The 24513-nt window shown below is 41.5% G+C and overlaps 1 protein-coding gene and 1 long non-coding RNA gene across 6 annotated transcripts; one reads left to right on the forward strand and one right to left on the reverse strand.

The window, feature by feature from the left end:
- The first annotated feature begins 645 nt into the window (after positions 1 to 645).
- Positions 646 to 12819, forward strand: LOC122460005. Its single transcript, XR_006281016.1, has 3 exons — positions 646 to 659; positions 6865 to 6879; positions 12501 to 12819. It is a non-coding gene; the product is annotated as an uncharacterized LOC122460005 (long non-coding RNA).
- On the reverse strand, positions 997 to 23062 carry LOC119842010 (killer cell lectin-like receptor subfamily B member 1B allele C). Of its 5 annotated transcripts, XR_006280987.1 has the most exons (8): positions 22862 to 23043; positions 16612 to 16683; positions 13117 to 13206; positions 10367 to 10510; positions 8049 to 8203; positions 7149 to 7267; positions 2873 to 5280; positions 998 to 2512 (listed from the first exon to the last, which is right to left on the reverse strand). XR_006280987.1 is itself a non-coding variant. In XM_038369899.2 (7 exons), exons 1-7 carry the CDS (start codon positions 22941 to 22943, stop codon positions 5112 to 5114), a joined length of 831 nt encoding a protein of 276 aa, XP_038225827.1. In that variant the 5' UTR covers positions 22944 to 23062; the 3' UTR covers positions 997 to 5111. The 5 variants fall into 5 exon arrangements, 4 of the variants coding, with proteins under 4 accessions (XP_038225827.1, XP_043369538.1, XP_038225845.1 ...); XM_038369899.2 differs by having other exon boundaries at positions 997 to 5280; positions 22862 to 23062; XM_043513603.1 differs by lacking the exon at positions 16612 to 16683 and having other exon boundaries at positions 997 to 5280.
- Between the last annotated feature and the right edge of the window lie 1451 nt (positions 23063 to 24513).

Genomic DNA, 24513 nt, shown 5'->3' on the forward strand with positions numbered 1-24513 from the left:
AGGACTTAAGTCCAGGCTGCAGTGAGGTGCCAATCTCTGCCAGTGATCCACAAACCAGGAGGAAAATGGCACTCTCAGGTAACTCAGCAGTGGACCCAATCTGCACCAAATGGGGGTGGGAGAAGGAGAAAGAGGAGCTCACTTTTAACTTCTAGCCCAGCGGTTAGAATACTCAACCAGGATGGGAGAGCCCCCCTCCCCATTCTAGTCCGCATTCTGCCTGATGAGGATAAGGAATTTGAAGAGGGATCTGCCACCACTCAGGTATGTGCTGGAACCACTGGACTATAGAGTCATCCTCACTCTTTCTTTGGCCCAATTCATCTTTCATTATTCTATTAAAGTGGAATAACTTAATTAGGAGAGATTAAGGAAGGCCCACATTAGAATATCCCAAACACTAGGGTGAGGGCACCCACCTGAGAGGTGGCAGATCCCTCTTCAAATCCCCTCTCCAACTCAGAAGGAGGGGAGACTTGAAGTAAGGGCTAACCACATCTCAGGTAAGTTCCCTCTCCACTGGGTGAAGGTTATAATGAGGTCTTCTTCCTCTTTCCCCATCAGCTGCTTTGTGTGAAGTTAGGCAGCCTAAGAGCATGTCTACTGGATCAGTGCCTGCATATTGATTTAGGAGGAGAAGGAGTGTTTATCTTCCCCTGGTTTGCAGATCGCTCTGGGCTTAGTCAGGAGATAGGGTGCTTAGAGGGAGGCAGCAGTGCATATGCCCAGAAGCAGAAACATTGGTGCTTAGGGACCTTTGACAGCTAAACCTTAGGCACTAAGTGAGTTTAAGCACCTTCAGGGTTAAGCAGTAGCTGAGTGACAGTTTTGTGGATTGCATTGGAGCCTAAAAATGGAATTTAGGAACCTCAGTTTGGGGCTGAGATGGCTATGTAGCTTTATGGATCTGGACCTAAGGCCCTGTCTTCACTAGGAAAAAAAATGGACCCATAATTTTCCACCGTGCAGCTCCAGCGTAATAGTAGTGGTAGGATCTGTAATACTCAGAGGGTCCAGCTGTTTCCCTGGATATTATCTAATCCTACCACATGGTGGTAAAATGCCTGCAACATTCTTAAACTGCAGCTTCCACCATGGCTTTCATTGTTGTAACTGCTCTAGTGAAGAATTATTAGTTTGAATTGTAGCCTAGGGGAAAATTGCACTAAAGTTGTTGTGAACTGAACAGAAGCTGTTCTCTTGCTGGAGGCAAAGGTCCTACATTCATAAAAAGGACCTAGAGTACTGATGGAGGATGGAGCTTGTGCCACAGCCCTTGGCTTCAAAGCAATCTTTGTAAAAGATGTGCTCTTGCTCAGATAGAACTTATGGGCTTCATGCCGAAATGAATATGTGAAATCCTGTGTTGTGCAGGGCTCAGGCTAGATGGCTCCAGTTGCCTTAAAATCTAGGAATCTATGAAGAGGCAGGAAGAGGCATTTATAGACACAGCAGACTCACAAAAATATGTTTTTACTTCAGCAGAACACTGAGTAATGTAGAACTAAACAAGCTGAATTTTAGTTCCAGTGACCATCAAATATATTGAAAATGCCAGTGGAAATGGCTTAGTGGCTTCCTTCCCCTCTCTCTGCCTCACTTCCCCATCTCCAAACAGGGGAGAAAAGTATTTCCTTTCTCTCACCTTTTGTCTGTTCTGTTTGAACTGTACATTCTTCTGGGCAGGGTTATTCTCGTGTTTGGCTCTATGGACCCCTAGGTGCTACCATCATGAAACTAGCAATGTGGTTGGCCCCGGCCCCCGAAATACCTTGTATTTGCCAGACTGTGTCAAAAGTAGACAAGGTGGGAGAAGTAATATCTTTCACTGGACCAACTTTTGCTGGTGAAAGAAAGTAGCCTTTTAAGTTACTCAGACCAACATGGGTACATGTGTTGGTAGTGTCAGACTGTGTGTGAACCTACATGGAGGCATACATTCTCCCACCCTTTCTCCAGGTTGTATAATCTGAGCAGCAGGCCTGTCCTGGTGCTTTGCAGTGAAATTGTACACCAGAAAGCACTGAAGGAGAAACACACTTAGAATGTTCTCTGGTCTGACACCACTGTTTTTTAAAGGCGCAGGAGAATGAAGGCTGCTCTGCACCTTTAGAAGAATGCACCCACCTGATGCTCCTCTCATTAACTCCATGAGGCAGTGGAGTGACTCTTGATTTACACAGGTAAATGTTAAATGGTCATTTACACTTCAATGTTTATGGTTGCTGAAAGGAGCATCAACTCCATCAATTCTCGCTCCTGTGGCTCCTATGGCAGTTATAGGAGCAATTAGCTGGGTTCACTTCCTTGTGTGCCCAGTTGGTAGGATGGTTCTGAACAGATCAGGAGCCTCATGCACCACTGTGTTATTTCAGTTTTACATTGGTAAAACCATTAAAACCTATGGTCTCACAGAGGTGTAAATCTGGAGTCATGAAGTGGGGAATGAGGCCCCAGGTCTCCAGCACTGGGAGGAAATTTGCTTAGAACTGACTCCTTCCTGCCTCTTCACCTGTGCAGAAGAGAAAGCACATTGAGTTCCAGCTGTGGAAAAAGAGGATAAGATTTTGGGGGGGAGGGGGCGGCTGGTGGAGATCTGAGGATTGTTCCTCAAGGTGTTGAGATACTTCAACGAGAAGAACACAGTGTTGTGCCATGCTGGAGCTTGTCTGAACAGCACAGTTAAAGCTGTTGCGGAGGTTTCTCTTTCACTGGAATTTTAAATCTTTATTTCATAAAAATCTTAAGAATGGCAAATTTTAAGCACCTTTTGAACAGCACCTTTTGGCTTGGAGAACAGCAGATTGATACAGGGAGAATAAGGAGAGTTGAAAATCACTCCTTTTTGTTGTTTTTCATTGGGTTGTCTCACCTTTTGTAAAACCCCTTTGCAAGGAATCTGAAATGCTCAGGGATCGATGGTTGGCTCCACTGATTGCTCCTCATGGGCCACTTTCAACAATGTCAGTTAGACATTGATAGTGTTTGCTATGAGTTTGTATCACCTCTGCTAATTGCTCTTTGTGTTATTGACCAACGCCATGGGAACAATCCAGTCTAAAATGCTGCACACATACTACATTTTAAAGTAAATAGAGAGAGGTTATTCAAGCTCACTGCAGGCTCGGTTAGAAGTAGAACCCTAAGGTGAAATCCTGACCTCCTTAAAGTTAGTGGGCATTTTGCCATTGACATCACTGGGGCCGGGATTTCACCCCAGTCTCTAATGTGGCAGATCAGGTCAAATCTTTCAGATTGATTGATTGTTCTAGCTGTGGTTATCCTGTCTCTAAGCACAAATCTTTCAGATTGATTGATTGTTCTAGCTGTGGTTATCCTGTCTCTAAGCACATAGCCACACTCCTCTCCCAAAGGCAGGTTGTAACCTTGTTGCATTAAGGTCAGACACAAAGCAAGCATCTAATGCAACAAAGAATCTTACACAGTAATCACTTAATTAAATGAGGTCTTTTTCAGAAATAATGAAGACATCTATTGTATCTTGGGAATTAAATAGAACAATAACTGGGGATCTGGTGAAAACAACCTCCTCTCTCTACAAACAAGGTGCATGTTCTTGGAAGAATTCAAGGAAGAAAATTAGAACACTAGATTGTCTCTCAGGAGTTTTAAATCCAATTGCCACCTCTGCCATAGATTTCTTGTGTGACCTTGGGAGAGTCATTTAATCACCCAGCTCCACAAATCTACTTAGACTCCTAACCTCCACTGAAATCAAGGGATGTTAAAAGCCTAATTTCCTATGTGGATCCGCTTTACTCTGTACCGATTAGGTGTAAGCTGGAGCACTGTGTCCAGTTCTGGGTGCCACACTTCAGGAAAGATATGGACAAAAATTGGAGAAAGTCCATAAAAGAGCAACAAAAATGATTAAAGGTTTGGAGGACATGACCTATGAGGGAAGACTGACAAAAACGGGTTTGTTTAATCTGGAGAAGAGAAGACTGAGCAGGGAAATGATAACAGTTTTCAAGTATGTAAAAGGATGTTATAAGGAGGAGAGTGAAAAATTGTTCTCCTTAACCTCTGAGGATAGGACAAGAAGCAATGGGCTTAAATTACAGCAAGGGCGATTTAGGATGGACATTAGGAAAAACTAACTTACTGTCAGGGATGCTAAGCACGGGAATAGTTTACCTAAGGAGGTTATGGAATCTCTATTATTGGAGTTTTTCAAGAACAGGTTGAACAAACACCTGTCAGGAATGGTCTAGTTCAGGGGTCGGCCACCTTCGGCACGTGGCCCTTCAGGGTAATTCACTGGCAGGCCGCGAGACATTTTGTTTACACTGACCGTCCGCAGGCACAGCCTTTCACAGCTCCCAGTGGCTGTGGTTCGCTTCCCGGAGCTCCCACTTGCCAACCCCTGGTCTAGTTATTCCTTAGTCCTGCTTTGAGTACAGGGGACAGGAGTACAGGGACAGTCATTCACTTCTATGATTCTATGATCTGGGCCAAAGTGCCTTCCCCAAGTGTTAGAAGAGTATTTTTCCTGTCTAGTTAATATTGACATTTACTCACAATGTACACACAAGTCATCTTTGGGCACGGCTGGTCAGAGGAACCAAAATGGTTCCTGCTAATGCAGCTGCACCAAGGAGCAGGAAATAACCTTCCATTGCATAAGAGTTTCTTCTTGAAAATCTTAATACAACAAAAGTTGAAAGTAAGCAAAAAAAGAGATGTTTATGAGTCATTTCTTAATACAGAGCAAATAGTCACAGGCATTTCCGTGTTTATGTAGATGTCATTTGGCACTAAATCTTAAGAGAAACAGATTGGCCTAAAACGAAAAGCATTTGGAATCTGAACAGGTGAATAAAACGGGATGAGCTTGCTCGAGCTGAAGGGTAAAGGCCCGGCCCTGGATCGAATGTGCTATTAGCTTATTTATCGTGCATCAATTATTATAATCTGTTTAGCTAAACATCCTCTAGTCTTGGACTCCAGGAGCTACAGGGGGTTACAATACAAACCTATCCCTAATGCAGCCAGTGGTCAATCGACACAGGATTGCCGAATGCTATGGTTTCTGTGCAATGCTCTTATGATTATTTACATTAAAATATCACAAAATACAAGAAAATGCATCATTCTACAAGGGACGGTGTCTGATGTTCTGGGGTGTTCCAGGGAGCCAGCATGGTTGCATTTTTCTTGCAGATCCATCTGTGTAAATTCGGGCACCTCTCAGGCTGTAACTTCTCCTTGTTGAAAGCACAACAGTTTGTGCCATCTACAGTTCCATTTTCCATCACCCTAAAGAGAAAACAAAAGCTGCTCACTGAGAGGTTAGCTCAGAATTGGTACTGAATAAAAAGACAGGAACAGAGTTTAGGAGGAGGGAACCAGGGTTTTTTTCTTTTGTGTGTGTGTTTTTTTTCTTATGTGGCTAGATTGGCATTTGCAGGCTCATTGCAATCCATTTGATTGGACAGAGGGGATTTGCACAGGGATTCACGGAGAGCAGAATTCCACAAAGGAGAAATGGTGAGTCTTAATAGTGAGGAGGTGGGGAGGAGTTTTCAGCTACATGAATCCAAATGTTGAGTCTGCATGACAGACCAGACGGTCAACCCAAGTGGTCCCACTCTCCAATAACATCTGATTCATACATGTTGGGAGTTTGCAGGTGGGTTTGAGCCATAACCTGGAGTTCAAGTGCGATCTTCTACTAACAGCAGGCGACATCAGGGTCACTTTCAAGTACTTACAGGCCTCACTTGATGGACATTAATTGAGGCTGGTGGGACTGTGGTGACCCTGGCCACCTAATACATTGGTCAAATATAAACACAGAAAATCCCTAGGCACTCAGCACCTTCTTAGGTTAAAAGAAAAGGAGTACTTGTGGCACCTTAGAGACTAACAAATTTATTAGAGCATAAGCTTTCGTGAGCTACAGCTCACTTCATCGGATGCTGTAGCTCACGAAAGCTTATGCTCTAATAAATTTGTTAGTCTCTAAGGTGCCACAAGTACTCCTTTTCTTTTTGCGAATACAGACTAACACGGCTGCTACTCTGAAACCTTCTTAGGTTAGTGTCATTGGCAGATGTGGTTGAAAATTCTTTCAAAGTTACATAGTATTTTTGTACATTTTTAAACCATTTGAATAACTGTGCCCCTGTGTGCCCACTGCACTTCGATATGTGTCAGTGCACCTTATTCCTCCAACTCGGGTATCCTCACCTTGCCCAAAGCCACCTGATTGCCAAAGAAGAGAATAAAGAGATCATCAACTTCACTTTGATGCCAAGTAAGGTCCTGTCTAGGGAGGACGCTGCTTTGTGCAGTTATAACTCCACCAATTTAGCTGCACTAGTACAAACCTCAGGGGTGAAATCCTGGTTCCACTGAAGTCAATGGGAGTTTTGCATTCCTGTTGATGTCACAGGGGTGAAGATTTCTCCCCATGTGGAAGCCCCAAGGTAAACGCCACAGATAAAATCACTTTTCTTTTTACTCTAGTGCCACATGTTTACACTAGAGCTGTGTCTAGATTGACGTGTTTGGTCCTGTCCTTTTGTTCCTATAACTTCTAATCAACAATTTATTAGCTTGATGGTACATGCTGATGTAGACACTCCATAAACAGTTGTTCCTAGAGTTCAGTGTAGGGTGACCCAAGACCAGAAGGAACAAATGTTTGTACAGTGTCTACACTAACATGTATAGTTGTGTAACTTGAATTGAGTTAATTGGCAATCAATTAACTTAAGTTACAATATGGCCATAACCTTAGTACAGACAAGCCCTAGAGGTTTTTCATGGGGCTGCTATACAGCCCTAGCAAAACGTCTACAAAATAGCCCCCAAACGATTGTGTAGATAGGGCCTAAGCAGCAATGGTCTGCAGTGATTTGAAATTGAGGATGAGGCCTTCATGTAGCATCACCCACACCACTGCTTTCTAAAGACTGTGACTATATGTAAGGAAAACTTAGTCTCTGTGGAACAGGTCATGCTGGAGACTTTGAAATCTAAGATAGAGCTAAATATCTGCCTTCGATCACAGTACAAGCTCTGTGCTTTGGGAATTACTTAGCGGGGAGCTATGGGGTCAGAACTGTATCTGCATTTATATTAATGTAACTTAACATTTATACAAAGAAAAATCCACCCACGAGCTCAGCCTGGGCCCTTCTAACTGGGAGTCACCAAGCCACATCCATCTTCCCTCTTTCTCTTGAAAGTTTAATCCAATCCAGAAATATTTCTTTTCTGTTCTGGTTGCTATAAATTCCTGTGGATTAAACAGAAATACATTATACACTGATGGGGCATTTCAGCTCTGCCTCATTCCTCATGCAATCACATGCTCATTTTGAACTGAGACCGGGATACATATGAAAGACAAGGACTCAGCCACACCGGTAACTAGTTTGGTTGAAACAGCCTTAGGGCACATGGGAATCCTTATAGCTGCTTTTCCCAAAAGTCTTGCACTTGGGAGAACATAAGAGTTGCTGAAAACAGCCAGACCCTAAGTGAACTGCCAGACATGAAAATCAGGCCTTTTTTACCTTGCAGAGGGAATCTACCTTCTACATTTCCAAATGGAGATTGGGCAGGCCCTCAACAGCGTGAAAGTCCCACTCAATCGCAAAGCAAAGTCTTTCCTGCCTTAGCAGACTGCGGAAAGCCCTTGATCACACCCCAATCTCCTCCCAGATCAGAACTTATTCTGCTTTCTACATTTCCATCTGAAGCATATGCCCATCAGCCTCACGGAGACCCAGGGAAGCCCACTGAGTTGGTAGAGCAGCTTTTCAGTAATGGATCAGAGGACTGATCGCAGCCAGAGGGAAGAAAGGCCAGGCCCTGCTCCCTCTTGGTGTCTTCCCAAGTGGGGCTCTTGTTTGTGGGGAAATAAAGGCCCATTCACAGACAGTTTCTCAGGGAGAGCCTGCGTGGTCAGAGGTTCTGATAAAACCTTGGGTATATTTGTGCTTTTCAGTCAAGTGTCTGAATAACGTGGAGGGTTTGCTGATTGCTGGTACTATGTGGGATGTTCCCAGACTTACCATCTCAGCCTCATCTTCAACAACAAGCAGCTGGGATTTCCTGCCTGAACAATTTTGCATACTGGCATCCCAGGTCCCCAGCTGCTCTGAGAAATAGTAACATCTCCCCCTGTGCAGCATCCACCCTGGGGGGCAGAGCAGACACGCAGTTCTTCCTGGGAAGGGGGAGTAAAGAAGATCATTACCTAGCATCACAAATGGCTTAATTACTCCCATCACATATTGTGGGGAAGCAAATAGCTTCCCAGCTGCTAACAGTACATTTTGGAAAATTAAGTATTCTTGGTGAAATGTCACAGCTGTCAGTTGCCCTGCATTTTACCGACACGTCTTACATTCTTCTAATTATCGTTGAATGGGTTAAATGCTCATTTAGGGAACCATTGCTTAGAGCAACATGACACCGTGCATGCTCCGGCCTCGAACTGTGAAACTGGTGCTTTTGTTTCCTGTGTGCTGCACATGTGCCTTTCTAGGACCCTGTAGGCAGCAGCTGCCATTTTGTTCTCAGTTGTTGAGATGCAGCTGTTCTTGTGATTGTTCTTGCTTGTTCGACTTGTTTTCCCTTAACCTGAAATACCGGTAAATCAGTGACCTGAATATTGTTTGCACTGTGTGTGTGTGTGTGTGTGTGTGTGTGTGTGTATAAAAGACAAGGATTCTTCTTTTTCTTTGTATCTTAGTAGCTCTTAACGGCTTGAGAAAGGGCCCCTCTGGGTTGAAATGTGGTCCATGCCACAAAAATACTACAATCTAATGTGATGAGGAGAAGATGGGGAATAACAACGAGCTGAGAACAAGTGACATAGCAGAGAAGAAGTCTCCTCATTGAAAAAAAGAAGGTAAGATTGAAAGATTGATAGAAAAGGTAAAATTGCCACTTATGGAAATGCAATCAGTTTCCAGTTAAATAAAGGAGAGGGAGAATTTGGATAATTTATTCTGAGAGTAGAACAGGCTTCTTATGCCACTACTACTGAAGAGCGTTACAAGAAAAAATTAGTTTTCCGAACTCTGGTGGGGAAATGACATTAAAAACATGTTTTCCACAAGATCTGGGTGAGTTGTAACGAATCTGGTGAAGACCAGGGTGTGGCTGTTGTATGGTGTCAGGCTGCTGGGTTCGGAGCGCTGAACCAGGGCTGCACAGTTCACACACGCTCAGGGAGCTGCATGTGTGTTTGCTGGCTGTTGGTGTCTGGGCTGTGAGCCACAGCAGCAGAGCATTAAAGACACCCAGGGTTACATGGCAAGAAGTGACAACCTCTCACTGGTCTCAATAATTGCACTCCAAATGTCACACCCTCCCTGGGTTAGAGAGACACAGAAAATGTACTTCCTTCTAACACAGCCCTTGTCTAGGCAAAGACTTTAATTTGACGGTTCAACACGTGTTAAGAGCACCCGGCCTCATCTAGCCTAGACCTCCACAAGTGTTAGCCTGAACATGGTACCAACGTACTTTAGATCCGAGTCTACAGAGAGCCACAGGGAACAAGTAACTTTATTGGAATAAGGGGAACAGTATTATCCCTAAAACTACATTCATTCTCTTTCTCCCTCACCCTAGGAGCTTCTGTTTAGAACCTTCCCTAGCTCACTCCTGCTTGGCTTCCTGCTAGAGGTTTTAAGCAAAATATTTGCATTATAAAAATATTTAACAACAAGTAATATTTATCACCCAATTAGAGTTTCAGGGCAATAAGGCTACATGTGTCATTTGGTAAAGGGCCCAGGCTGCCAAAGTCCTTCTCTCTCTTTGCAAAAAAATCCTTGGCCTCGGGCGGTTCTTGAAAACACCAGGCAGCTGTAAGGCAGTGGTTTTCATTTGAGACCCCTTTGGAAATTTTGAATGGAGGTGGGGACCCCTTTGGAAACCCCTTTGTAGATGTAGCTGAATTCTGTTCAGTCAGTTTTCAGTCTAAGTCTTTCACAGACTCCTTAGACATAGTCTGCGGACCCCCAAGAGTCCATGGACCACAGGTTGAGAATCACTGCTCTAAGGTATCTAATGTCATTTTTAAAAGCAGCCCTGGACATTCCATTTCTATTCCAAGCACAGGGTGGTATATCAATAATTATAATTACTAACTAGGAATTGTAAATATTGGTTCAAATATATCTTCAGGGCCAGATTCTGATACTCTTCTTCATCCTGAGTAGTACCTTCCTCTGTGAATCATTCCATTGATTTCAATGGGGACAGTAAAGAAGCCATATTCTGACCCATAACGTTTTCAGGTTGTTATAGGAGAGGGTGTTAACAAACAGTAGAAGGGAACACACTGCACAGTTAGAGAGGGGCTGTAACTCCTCACCCTCTCTATCTTCACACAGATCGTCCATTAATCCACTGATTGTCATCGAGCATCTCCCTGTGCATGGAGATTCCCCTGAAGATGTACTGTTTTCAGTGCAGGTTGTCCTGAGCGTGGATGGACTCTTACAATTTCCCCTCCAGACTTGAATGCAAAGGAAGACAACGTGGTTAATAGGAGCATCAGTAATATGCAGTCTTGGTATCTGAGGTTCAGAAAACACAGTTGTATTACAGAGAGTACAGTCAGTAAGGAAGGCAGCTTGCAAAGGGATTAAAAATAGGTTTGCCTTTTTTGTTGGGTTATGATATATCAAGAAGGCCTGGTATTTTTTTCTCTTGGTTGTTTTTCCTGCTTGTTTTCTCCATAAGAAATTCAGGTCTTGCCTACTTTGGTGGAGAACAGGTACGGTTATGACATTACATGTACTACAGTTATACATCTGATTAATTGAAAAGAGATATCAATTTGATTCAGACTGTCTAGAATTCTGTTTTTTCTTTTATTAGCCCCCTATTTAACCTAAGCATATGAGAGAAAATCTCGTTAACAAAAAGATTCAACATCCCAATATTTAATTTAAAGGATGAGACGCTACCTTCCTATGTAGCGGAGTCAGCACAGAAATCTTCCAGCAACAACAAGGAAGTCAAAATTGGTAATCCTGATATTTCTAAGGTAACAAACAAGCAGTAAAAAAAACAAACAAACAAACAAAAAAAACCGCACACTACAAACCCTTTCAGGGCTTATAGTTATTTAAATAGTTTACAAACATACAAAAATATGCAACTTGACAAATTATTCAACCATATCTGCCAATGGTACCAACTAAGAATATGATGAGTGCTTAGGGATTTTCTGTATTCATATCTGACCAATAAATTATGTGCACAGGGTCTCCACAGTCCCACCAGCCCCAATTAGTGTCCATCCAGTGAGGCCTGTAATTACTTGAAAGTGACCCTGATGCCGCCTGCTGTTAGAAGAAGATCACACTTGGACTCCAGGTTATGGCTCAAACCCACCTGCAAACTTCCAACATGTTTGAACCAGGTGTAATTGGAGAGTGGGACCACTTAGACCAGAGGGCCAACCCATCATGCTTATTTAAACCTCAAAAAGATGTAAAAAGCAGGACAACTCTTCCCCTCCCCCCACCTTTTGTCCATCACCTTTAAAGGCCTAGTTAGTAGGAATGTACAGTTAAGCTAAAAGGAACTCTTAGGCCAAAGAACATAATAGTAATGCTATCAGAGAATTCACAATATTGAAGACTAGTGTCAAGAGAGAGAAGAGGTTTAGTTTTTAACCTCATTCCACACTATACCCCAAAGCCGAAAGAGACATACTTTTTAAGCTTCACATTCATAGAACTGCTGATTCACCAAAACACTTAAGCATGTGCTTAACTTTAATCACACACTAATGTTTCATGGAGGTTAATGGGATTTAAGCATGTGTCTAAAGTTAAGCATGTGCTTAAGTACTTTGTTAAACAAGGATACTTTGCTGGAGCTATTCAGGTGCAGAGAATGGCTACTAGGATGATCCGAGGAATGGAAAACCTACCTTATGAGAGGAGACTCAAAGAGCTTGGCTTGTTTAGCCTAACAACGTGAAGGTGAGGGGAGATATGATTGCTGTCTATAAATACATTGGAGGGATAAATACCAGGGAGAGAGAGGAGAGTTCAGCGCCAATGTGGAAACAAGAACAAATGGATATAAACTGGCCATCAACAAGTTTAGGCATAAAATTAGATGAAGGTTTCTAACCATCAGAGGAGCGAAGTACTGGAACAGCCTTCCAAGGGGAGCAGTAGGGGCAAAGAACCTAACTGTCTTCAAGACTGGACTTGACAAATTTATGGAGGGTATGGTACGATGGGACTGCATACAATGGCATGTAGCCGACCTGTGACTGCTAGCAGCAAACATCTCCAGTGGTGGGTGATGGGACACTAGATTGGGAGGGCTCTGAGTTACTACAATGAATTCTTTCCCAGGTGTCTGGCTGGTGAGTGTTGCTCACACGCTCAGGATCTAACTGACCACCATATTTGGGGTCTGGAAGGAATTTTCCCCCGGGTCAGATTGGCAGAGACCTTGGGTTTTTTTGCCTTTTTCTGCAGCATGGGGTCACTTGCAGGTTTAAACTAATGTAAATGGTGGATTCTCTGTAACCTGAAATCTTTAAGTCATGATTTGATGACTACAGTAACTAAGACAGAGGTTAGGGGTCTATTACACAAATGGGTGTGTTAGGTTCTGTGGCTTGCAATGTGCAGGGCATCAGATTAGATGATCATGATGGTCTCTTCTGGCTTTAAAGTCTATGAGTCTACACCAGCTAATGATCTGCCCAAAGAAATTAAACAAAGAAAACTACCTTATGGTCCAGTGTCACAAAGTCAAGGCTGGCAATTTAATCTTATGAATATAGAAATTCAAAAGTTAATTTTCTCATAGGTCACTGAAATCCCCCACAGAGCACATATACAGTATCTCTGAGTACTCGATGCTTTGTTAACTATTCACCTTCATAAATATCCTGCATGTGAAATAATAGTAAACGTCCCTGTGGAAACATTAATATTTTAATTTTCTGATTTTATGTGTTTAACTTGTCACCCATAATATTGCATTAATGTCAATTATTTTTACATATAATATCCTCTTGGTGAGGTTTAAACATGCACATAGCTGAATGAATAAAGCAAAAGTTGTCATCTGGAAAGTGGCACTCACAAATAGTGATTAGAACAGCCATGAAAACCAGTGCGATAAGACCCACGACTAGAGCAACATAGAACCAGCTTGAACACTGGGAGCCAGGACCTGCAAAAAAAGAAAAACAAAAGAGTTGCTTTGGAGGATATTGCAATTTAAGTCCTCACATTGCTAGCATGCGCAAGCGTCGCCACATTGGCTTCAGATATCAGACAGTTTCTAACCAGGTGCTGAGATAGAAATTGATAGTCTAAAAATACTTCTAAGTGAAAGGAAACATCTTTATTTGTTAGCATTTTACACCTACTTTATAAATGGAGGCACAAAGGGCAGGATAGGACAGAATCAGAATCTGGGAGAAGGAGCTTGGAGTGAATGTTTCCCAGGATGACTGGGACCCCGAGGAACTCAATTGCTTCCTGTGACAGGATCATAGTATTGGCAGAGGAAGGGAATGCTGTAAATGTCACAGATTATAAAATACTACATGAAAATTTGTTCAGCCTATATGAGGAGGACCATCCACACATAGCTTTCTTCCATGTAGCAGGAAGGGGAAGGGATCATTTGTTTCTGTGGCACTGGAGTTCCATTGTGATCTTTGGCAAGTTGGATGCAGGGCTGGGGGATACATTGTTCACACACCATTGCCACACAGATTACCTGAAAAAGGTAACACAGCCCCTGGTTGAACCACACTTCCTGTTGCACCCTCTGGAGTGAACCGCTGCTCTTTTAGGCAAGTCCTAGTAATGAAGCTCCAATAGAACCACACATCCAGAGAACTAGGGAATGGTGTACAGAAGGGGACAAGGACCACAACTCCCTGAACCTATGCCTCAGAGAGACATCCTGAGATATGCATCAAGTAGTGGGCTCTAGGGGAATGAATTCTCTTCTTTTTCCCCCAAGGGGGGTAAACTTGCCATCCCACCAATGGGACACCTCAGGAAAATCACCAGGAAGAGTTGCTGTGGAGTTTTCCTCCCCTAATGTCTGACCCTCCTTTCTTCAGAAGGATGTGCTTTGGGGTCACTGTCATTTGGACTGAAAACTGGTTCATATGACTGAATAGAAAGGATAATGGTCCCACACCAAAGTCTTTGCTGAAGGAAAGTTGAGGTTGAAGGTTCATATCAGAGCTTTGAAAGTCCTGCATTTAGGATGGAAGAATCCTATGCACTGGTACAGACTAGGGACCGAGTGGCTAGGCAGCAGTTCTGCAGAAAAGGATGAGAAGCTGGATATGAGTCAACAGTGTGCCCTTGTTACCAAGAAGGCTCATGGCATTTTGGACTGTATAAGTAGGAGCATAGCCAGCAGATTGAGGGATGTGATCAATCTCCTCTATTCAGCATTGGTGAGGCCTCATCTGGAGTACAGTGTCCAGTTTTGGGCCCCACACTACAAGAAGGATATGGAAAAATTGGAAAGAGTCAATTGGAAAGAGTCAGCAGAGGGCAACAAAAATGATTAGGGGGCTGGAGCACATGACTTATGAGGAGAGGCTGAGGGAACTGATATTATTTAGTCTGCAGAAGAGAAGAATGAGGAGGGATTTGATAGCTGCTTTCAACTACCTGAAAGGGGGTTCCAAAGAGGATGGATCTAAACTGTTTTCAGTGGGAGCAGATGACAGAACAAGGAGTAATGGTCTCAAGTTGCAGTGGGGGAGATTTAGGTTGGATATTAGGAAAAACTTTTTCACTAGGAGGGTGGTGAAACACATAGGTTACCTAGAGAGGTGGTGGAATCTCCTTCCTTAGAAGTTTTTAAGATCAGGCTTGACAAAGCCCTGACTGGGATGATTTAGTGGGGGATTGGTCCTGCTTTGAGCAGGGGGTTGGACTAGATGACCTCCTGAGATCCCTTCCAAGCCTGATATTCTATGATTCTAAAGGGGCACTCACCTCTTGAGCACCTCTGAGCAGCTTGGTGTGGTACCATAGGCCTTTTCTCACCCCCGGTGCTCCCTGCAGGCTGCAGGACAACATTGGTGGGTTTTCAGTGATTTGGCCCTCTGGCCAAGTCACAACATTGAAATGAACCCCTTGTGGGGTATTAAAGATTCCAGTAAACAAACAGGCTATTTGCCCTCACTAGGATCTTCAACCTGGTTCTGGGCCCTTTAAATTGTTCAGGCTTGCAGCTAAGCCTTGCCCCCTTCTTGGGTCATACACTACTTTACCTGTGGCTGGTGAAGGAACCCAGGCCACCCACTACTCTGGTTTCCAGCCCAGGGATCCTACAACCAGCAGCCACATATCACTTCCCTCAGTCCTTCACTGCTGTTTCCCTGGGCCTCTTTCTACCTGGCCCCTTTATCTCTAGCCCTATCTCAGGTCCAGCATCCCCAGGTCCTTCTCCCTCTGTGATTCCAGCTATGGAAATTCAGCCTAGCATGAATGCTGTCTGATTGCTGGCTACTCCAGCCAGGTACAAACCCACTTCTTCCCTCCTCCACTCCCAGCCAGGAGCTAAACTGCTAAACCCAGGCAGCCCTTTTTATTTGGGCCAGCATGGCCCCTGATTGGCTATTGCTAGTCCCTTTTGCCCTTGGAGGACCAAGTCTCTGTGGTTTCCAAAATGGCTGCTCCAGAGAGTCCTCTCTAGGAAAGCTTGGAGGAGTCACCTTCACTGCTGTTCTTCTCCCAGCTTGCTACTTCTTGGGACAGGGGTAGTAGGTCTGTGGTGGACTCAGCAGAGAGCCACAATGACCGAATACACCCTGTCACAGTTTGTCCACCTTACAAGAGTGTTCTAGTTATAACACAAACCCAAAGATTAGAAACTCAGGAAATTCAGAGTTGAGTTGCATTCCCACAATAAGCCACAGAGTCACACTCAGATAACCACCAGGTCTCTAACCCTGCCTCCATACAGTGTCACAATGTAGTATTCTCATAATGTTCACTCTGTAGTTCAGTTTAAAGTATTCTGTGGGCCATCTGATCTGCACTCAGTTCTGTTCAGGACAAGGAGGTGGGGTAAAGATGGCTTACAATACAAATAGTAGGTGAAACTCTGCATATAACATGGTCTCACCCGGGTACCTGTGGCCTGTCACCCTCTGGGAGTGTTGCTGCAATGGAGCAATGAGTTGTGACTTAGATAAGGTTTCATAATAAACAAGGTGCTTAGATGACTAGAGTCTGAACGGCAGTAAACCAAACCCCAGTCCAATACATTATATTGATTAATTTGTGAATGTTCTCATTAAAAATCAGTTTTATTTTAAGGCTCTTCCCTCCTCCCATTTTTCAGAAACAGAGCACAAAAGAATTTCAGAAAATGCCAGGTTAAACTATTTTTGAAACTGCATTCACCACAGAGCTGTTGTAGGGCTCAATAAGCCAGTGAATAGAAATGTCACCATTTAAAATGTTGAAATAATTTCTATACATGATTTATAATTTAGAGATTCTCAGCAATATTGTTTTTACAGTTTTCTAACATAATAAAGAATAAATCTCTAATAACTAAAAATGCCACCCCAACAAATACCCACAATACCAGAAGGGGAAGTCTCTGATCTGCTGGTCCTTTCAGATTTACGATGCACACGCAGTTCAGCATATATGATCCCTGTAAGGAGCAAGGAAATGCTGACAATGTTGGATGTGAGAACCATTACACAGAGACATCATTACAAGAATCAGTCTATCTGCAAAGTGAATATGTTCCCCATGGTGCTGGCTCAGCTTCATTACTGCTAGAAACAATGGGCTAGATTATACCTGAGACTACATGTCTATGCAGAGGAGCAAGAATCTGCCTTACATTGCTGCATGAACTACCTGAATCTTGGAACAGGTGGATAAGTTGTATGTGTGTGTGTGTGGGGAGAGGGGGAGAATGGGTGGATCCTTGGATCTGCCCACAACAAATTGGCTGACATAGTTGAATCAACTCAGGGGGAGTCACAAATTGTGCTGATATATGTTAGCATAAAATGACCACCCCCTTGGAGCTAGGGAGATGCAGAGAGGGAACTGTGCCTCAGAGAAGTGTCTGTGACACATCATAGCTCCCCCGGCTACTCCTGGTAGTTTATGCACCAACCTGTGTGCAGGGCTATGTCACTAGTGGATATTAGACACAGAATATTACACTGATCCAATGTCAGGGACTGGATAGATTGGGGAGAGGTGGTCAAACATTGATTGTCAAAACATTTTTCAGTGAGAAATGGGTTTCTGAAATTTTAGTTTTTGCCAAAAAAAAAAAGAACCTCACAAAACTAAATATTTTTCTTTCTTTTTTTTGCCAGCAAACCCCTTCCCCCCCCCCCCCCGCCAAAATTTCAAAACATTTTGACAAAAAAGAGGTTTTTTTCTTTGAAATCTTTTGTGGAAACAAAATACACATTTTCCACTAGCTCTAATATTAGGTCCTGTCCAGGAAAATTCAATCCCAAAAACCATATGATTAGCCCATGATATCATAAATAATGAGTTTAAATTTGTTACTTCTTTAATCCAGTTTTCAGATAGTATATGTAAAGCATTTGCTTCCAATCCATGTAGACCAAGAGATATCAAATCTTATCATGGGGTGATCTCGGTACCTTTTTGCTTTGCTCCTTGTCCCAGCTCCCCGCCCTCTCCCTACGTTCCAATTCAGACCTGGATTTGGTGGCAACTATCTTGAAAAGAACCAATAAATACGTACACTTACAACTTGAAACTGCAACTATAAAATTTTATGTAGCATCAAACCCTAACTGTAGAGTCTCCTGAGATATTAGCTGCTGAAACTTAAGCAGGAGATTAAAATGGTAGCCAAAATAACTCAACTTTAAAGCATGCATGTACCTCAGTTATTAATCATTATTTCAACATTTTTGCTGGGACACCAGATGTTACCTTGGTAAAACATCTCACTAGTTTTACAGAGTATAATATTTGCATCTTTGCCCCACTCAGGAAAGGGTGAGATATAAGATGCGGCTTGTGTTGCTGCTGTCGTGAGTAGTTCATGTTTTTAATAAGAATACTGTGAATTTAAAGTGTGATTCCATTTCTGAATAAAAAATGCTGGTTGATGACAAAATAAATTCCTCATGTTTTTTTGCAGAGCCAACACAACTCAGAGGGAGGTTCCTGCTGTTTATTCCTTTCTGTGTAACATCAAGAGAATAGTTAACTAATTCCAATTAATTACACATGTGAAAACCATTGACTACAATGTGAGTGCACAAGTGTTGCTGAGGGCAGAATTTGGTCAGCAGAACTGGTAATGCTGCATGAGAAGGAAAGGTAATGATGCATGACGGTCAGATAAGCAGTCTAGCTGTTAGAAAAAATATCTGAGCACACTTGATCTGTAGAGTGTTCCGTCTGAACTATTCCAACTTTTTACAAAGGTAAATATCACAAGCAAAATATTGGGGATATGGTTAATAAATGAGGCACATCTATGCTTTTAGGTCCCCTGTGTTGTGACTCAGTGGGTGTACAGACATTTTGCTGTTTGTTTTATTCTTTCTTAATTGATTAGTCCAATAAAATGTAGAAAATATGCACATTTATATTTATTATATATAACTGTAATTAAATAATTTTTCTTAAAAAAAAGTTTTTCAAATGTTATTGATCCCAGAAGAATTATATAGATATAATTATTGTGCAGAGAGATAACTCTGATAGTGTTTTCAGGAAGACATTGTTCAAATATATATTTTATTTAAAATCTGAATATTGTTTTATGGTAAAGAAGTAATGGAGGCTTGTAAATTTTAAAATTCAGTTGCTGTATAAATAGGAAAACTCATTTAACCATATTGACTTAGAAAACCTGTAAATATAAAAAAAATCCCTCCATCCCCACATAACTACACATTACTTTTTTAAAATATTAAACACAACTTATCTGGCTGTATGAAAAAAGTGACCCTGTATCATGGAAACAGAATTTTTCCCAAATAAGTTCATTGCCTGTATTTAAAGATATCTACATAAATGAACATTGAAGTTAGAATGCAAAGTCCTCAGAAATCAGCAGATGGCAAAGTCCAGGTTACCCCTGCAACCTGAATTCTACCAGCTGCAAACATATAAACATATGCAACATATAAAAGAGCCCTATCTCACTAGATACAGATCTTCACAGATCATATGCCACATATTAAAAGTGAAATTCTACTCAACTTTGTTATACTTGTATATGCAAATCCAATGGAGTATAGAGATATTTTTTTCTATTAAATGGAAATTTCTACTCAGTGTATATAAACGAACATGCGGAGTGTCAATGCAACTTTGGCAGATCCTTAGTTTTGTAGATTCATAGATTTTTAGACCAGAAGGTAGCATTATGATCATCTAGGCTCATCTCCTATATAACACTGGCCATATAATTTCACATATTAATTCCTGTATCAAAGCCCATATCTTGTGGTTGAGCTAGCGTATTTTTAGAAAGACATCCAGAGATCTAGAGACTTTAAGTGATGGAAAATCCACCACAGCTCTGGTAAATTTTTCAATGGTTAACACCCTCACTGTTTAAAATCTGCACGTTATTTCTGGTTTCAATTTAACCAGCTTAAACTTTAAGCCATTGGATCTTGTTACGCCTTTGTCTGCTACAATAAAGCACTGTCTATTGTCAGAAATCTTCTCCCCATGTACTTGTATACCATGATCAAGTCATGTCTTAGCCTTTTCTTGCATAAACTAAGTAGATTGAACTTTCTAAGTGTTTCACCGTAAGGCAGGCTTTCCAGACCTCAGATTATTCTTGTAGTTCTTTTCTTAACACTTTCCAATTTTTCAACATTCTTCTTAAAATGTGGACATCAGAATTGGACACTGTATTCCAGTAATGGTCTTACCAATGCTGTAAAAAGAGATAATATTACTTCCCAACTTCTACTCAACATTTCCCTGAATAGTATTGATCCTCTTAGCCACAGCATCTCACTGAGTGCTCATGTTCAGCTGGTTATCTACCATTACCCGTATAAGTCTCTCTCAGAGTCACTGCTTTCCAGGATACAGTTCCTCATTTTGAAGGGTGAATTACATTATTTGTTCCTAAATGTATGACATTGTATTTGACTGTACTAATAAAATGAGCCCAGATAAAGGTATTTAGGTGCCTAATTCCCACAGATTTCAATTGGCATTAGAAACTCCTAAATATCTTTTAGGCTATTGGACATATTGTTCAAATGCATCCATCTTATCAAGTGATCCAGATCAGTTTTTAATGATGAGGACAGTTATTCTTCACCACTCCACAAATATATGTCATTTGTAACCTTTACCAAGAATGATTTTATGTTTTCTCCCAGATCATTGACAAATATATTGAGTAGCATTGTGCCAAGAACAGATCTTTGGGGCACCTCACTAGAACCCTCCCCCACTTTGGATTATCATATAGCAAAAAACGCCATGCATGCAGAATACATTTTTTAAACCCCACATAACTTGGGCAAACCAAAACCAATTTTCATCAAACAGCTATGTACCTTCCAAATGTCAGGTTTCCTCCATCTTCTACTGAGTCACAAGAGGTGTTTAAAAATTTTGTTTGCAGAAAATCTCCATTTTCTTCCACCTTTTTTGCATTTAAAAAGCTCATCTTTTTTTTTTTAAACTTTCAGAAAAATTTCCTCCTTGACTGAGATCTTGTGTACCAAATGTCAGCCAAAATATTAAAACTTTAGGGTAGGAATAACTGAACTTAGTAGCACACATTCTGATTCAAATATTAGCATATATTAAATGAATTCAAAATTGGCTAACAGAAAGATCTCTAAAAGTAATTGTAAATGGAGAATGACCATCAAATGGAGGTGTTCTGCAAGATTGGTACTAGGCCTGATTCTATTCAATATTTTTATCAATGACTTAAAAGTAAAATTGAGGGAATGGTAAATAATGATGAAGCAGTGATACAGAGTGATCTGGATTGCTTGGTAAAATAGGCCCATGCAAACAAAATGTGTTTTAGTACACTCAAATGCAAGTTCATAAATCTAGGAACAAAGAATATAGACCATACCCACACAGCAATTCTGAAAAAGATTTAGGGGTCAGTAGACAAGCAACTCCATATGAGATCCCAGTGCAATGCAGTGGGAAAAGGACAAATACTATCCTTGCATGTATAAACTGGGGGGTATTGAGTAGGAATAAGGAGGCAACTTTACCTCTGAGTACGAGATTGGGAAAATCACCATTGGAATACTGCATCTAGTTCTGGTGTCCCCATTACAAAAAGGCTACCAAAAAATTGTAGAGGATGCAGAGAAGAGCCACAAAAATTATTGAAGGGCTGGAGAAAATGCCTTACAATTAGAAACTTAAAGAGCTCTATCTGTTCTTCTTCTCACAAAGAAGACTGAGAGGTGACTTGATTACAATATATAAGAACCTTTATAGGAAGAAAATATTATAGGGCTCTTTACTTTAGAAAAGAAAGGCATAACAAGAACCAATGGCTGGAAGCTGAAGCCAGAAAAAGTTAAATTAGAAATAAGACCCAATTTTTTGTAACAGTGAGGGCAATTAATCACTAGAACAAACTACTAATGGAAATGGTAGATTCTCCATCTCTTTCTTCATATCAGAACTGGACGCCTTTTGGTAAACAAGGAGTTATTCAGCCCCATAAAGGAGTAACTGGTTGAAATTCTATGGCTTACGATATATAGGAAGTCAGACTAATAATAATAACCTAGCCCTGTAGCATATATTATCACTATTCTAATTGTAAATTCAATTAAGATAAATAAATGAAATGAAATTTAAATGATGAGAAATAGTTTTGTAAATATATATCAAAATATTGTTTCTACCATTCAGTTACATTAAATCAAGCTCAACAATCAAGAATCAAATTAGATAGTAAATATATTATTTATTCTAATAATACAGACTGTAAATAATTACATCAGTGGTTGCTAATATAATTAATTAATAGCTATTGTACCCTGAAAATATGAACTAGCCAACTTACTCTGAACACCATGTATTTCATATTTACTTTTAATCATTGTAACATATGTTAGTGGCAGTCCATCATTTTCGCAAAATGTACTAAAGAATGAATTCATCGATTGTTTTCAAGTGCTGGGAATATTATTCACAAAGAAATATTGTCAAAGTCAGCTCTTTTCCCCTAATATTCACTTAAACTTTTGTCTTTTATGATAAGCGTATGATATGTTTACAGATTTGATAGTTTGGTTATAGGAAAGTCATTATTTAAAAACCAAATATAAAAGAACTGTGGTCAGATGGGGTCCATCTGGTGCCTTCCTTGCAGCAGCACTGGCTGAACTTTCAACTATCTTTTGTGATTTCAGGGGGATTATATGCAACCATTTTGCCAGAATTAGCACATTGCAGACATGGTCAAATGCAATAATTGGCCTCTCAGGCTAGCTAATTGTTCAGATCATGGCTTACTTAAGCCATAGTAACCCTCTGATCAGACGAAGACATTTTAAAAAATAAACTATTGTTCTGCTAACTTATAATTTAGCTAAAAGTATATTTTATTCTCTTATTAGAAACTCTGGGCCAGATCCTCAGAGGGGGTAAATGAGCATGACAACACTGATTTCAAAAAGCTTTGCAGATTGATATCTTCTAAGGATCAGGCACAATGTGTGTGCAATTTTGTCCTCAAATACATTGCCTTCACTGACAAAATGTCATGACAATTATTTAAAGCTTTTTGAAATGACATTTTTTAAAGAAAAGACAACATGCAAATATGAATCTGATAACTATTAAGAATATTTTACCTGGATTTGAAGTCGGAGGAGCAATACATGCTCTTTCCCTGGGTAAAATCTTTACATCTGTGTATGTGACCTGGTTTGCCATTGGTGATAAAATTCTGTCTGAGTGTTGGAAACAGTTGCTTAACAGAGTAGGTTGTATCCTGCATTAATCTCACCTGCCTCCACACACACACACACACACACACACACACACACACACACACACACACAGCATGGGTTTAGGGAAGGTTAAAAAAAAGTTATTTCTGTTAAATGTGGCTTCACAGCTTCCTCTCACTGGGCACTTTTCAGCCATTCATTCTGCCTTTGCAATGTGAGATCTGCCCTTAGGATAAAATAAAATGACTAAAGTAGAAAAGGTTGGGGCGGGGGAGTTGGTTTGAGGAAACACTTTTTTTGGTGACAATATAATTAATTATCTAAGGGCTTGTCTACACACAAACGTAGTACCATTTTAATTATATTGATATAGTTAAAACTGTACAAACCCCAAGGATGGATGCAGTATATAGATATAAAAAGAAAAGGAGTACTTGTGGCGCTTTAGAAACTAACAAATTTATTTGAGCATAAGCTTTCCTGAGTACAGCTCACTTACATTGGATGCATTCGGTTTTTTCCACTGAATGCATCCGATGAAGTGAGCTGTAGCGCACGGACAGCTTATGCTCAAATAAATTGTTAGTCTCTAAGGTGCACAAGTACTCCTTTTCTTTTTGGAATACAAACTAACACAGCTGCTACTTTGAAACCAGTCATTATGCAAGGCATAGATATAAAGGTGTTCTATATTGGTATAGATATTCCCATTCAGGAAAGTGAATAACTATATAGTGTAAGGCACTTCTAACTTGATAACTGCATCTACTCCAGGGCTTCTACCAGAATAACTATTTTGGTTAACAATTCACACCCTTCACTGACATAGTTATACTGGTAGAAAATTGTGTGTAAAACAGGTTTTAGTTTTACTGGTTTAACTGAAGGTGTAATTTTAAATGTATCTAGTTAACCATACAAAAAGACTAAGTTAACCTCTCATTTCATTTTAAGAGAGTGGATTTTTAGATTTAGCTCATATCCAGTGGCGGATTATTAGTGGGCCAATGGGGCCATGCCCAGGGGCCCTGGTCCAATTGGGGGGCCCCTGGAAAAAAATGGGCGTCCCCACACCCTGACTGCTCTGCCTGCCGGGGAGCGGGGTTGGGGTGCAGGGCCTTGCCCACTCCACCCACCTGGCGCTCCTGCTGGGAAGTGGGGATGGAGTTTGGGGCTTGACCCACTTCACTGCCCAGCACTCCTGCCAGGGAGTGGGGATGGGGTGTGGAGGCTTGCCCCACTTTACCCACCCGGCACTCCTGCTGGTGAGTGGGGGAAGCTCCCATGCCCCAAATCTGCTCCCCGGAAGGAGCGTGGGGAGGCAGGGGAAGCCTTGCACCCCGACACTGCTCCCTGGCAGGAGGGCCAGGTTGGGGAGGGTGGGGCAAGCCCCCGCACCCTGACCCCCTTTCCTCAGCAGGAGCATGGGATGGGGGGTCGGGGGAGGGGGACTGCAAGCAGAAGGCATGGGGAGGAGCCCCGACTTGCTCTGCCCCATTATAATCCGCCTCTGCTTGTATCTGTTCCTACTCAATTTAAATGATCCCAATAAA

Source organism: Dermochelys coriacea, chromosome 1 (genome assembly GCF_009764565.3).
Source record: "Dermochelys coriacea isolate rDerCor1 chromosome 1, rDerCor1.pri.v4, whole genome shotgun sequence".
Taxonomy (NCBI): domain Eukaryota; kingdom Metazoa; phylum Chordata; order Testudines; family Dermochelyidae; genus Dermochelys; species Dermochelys coriacea.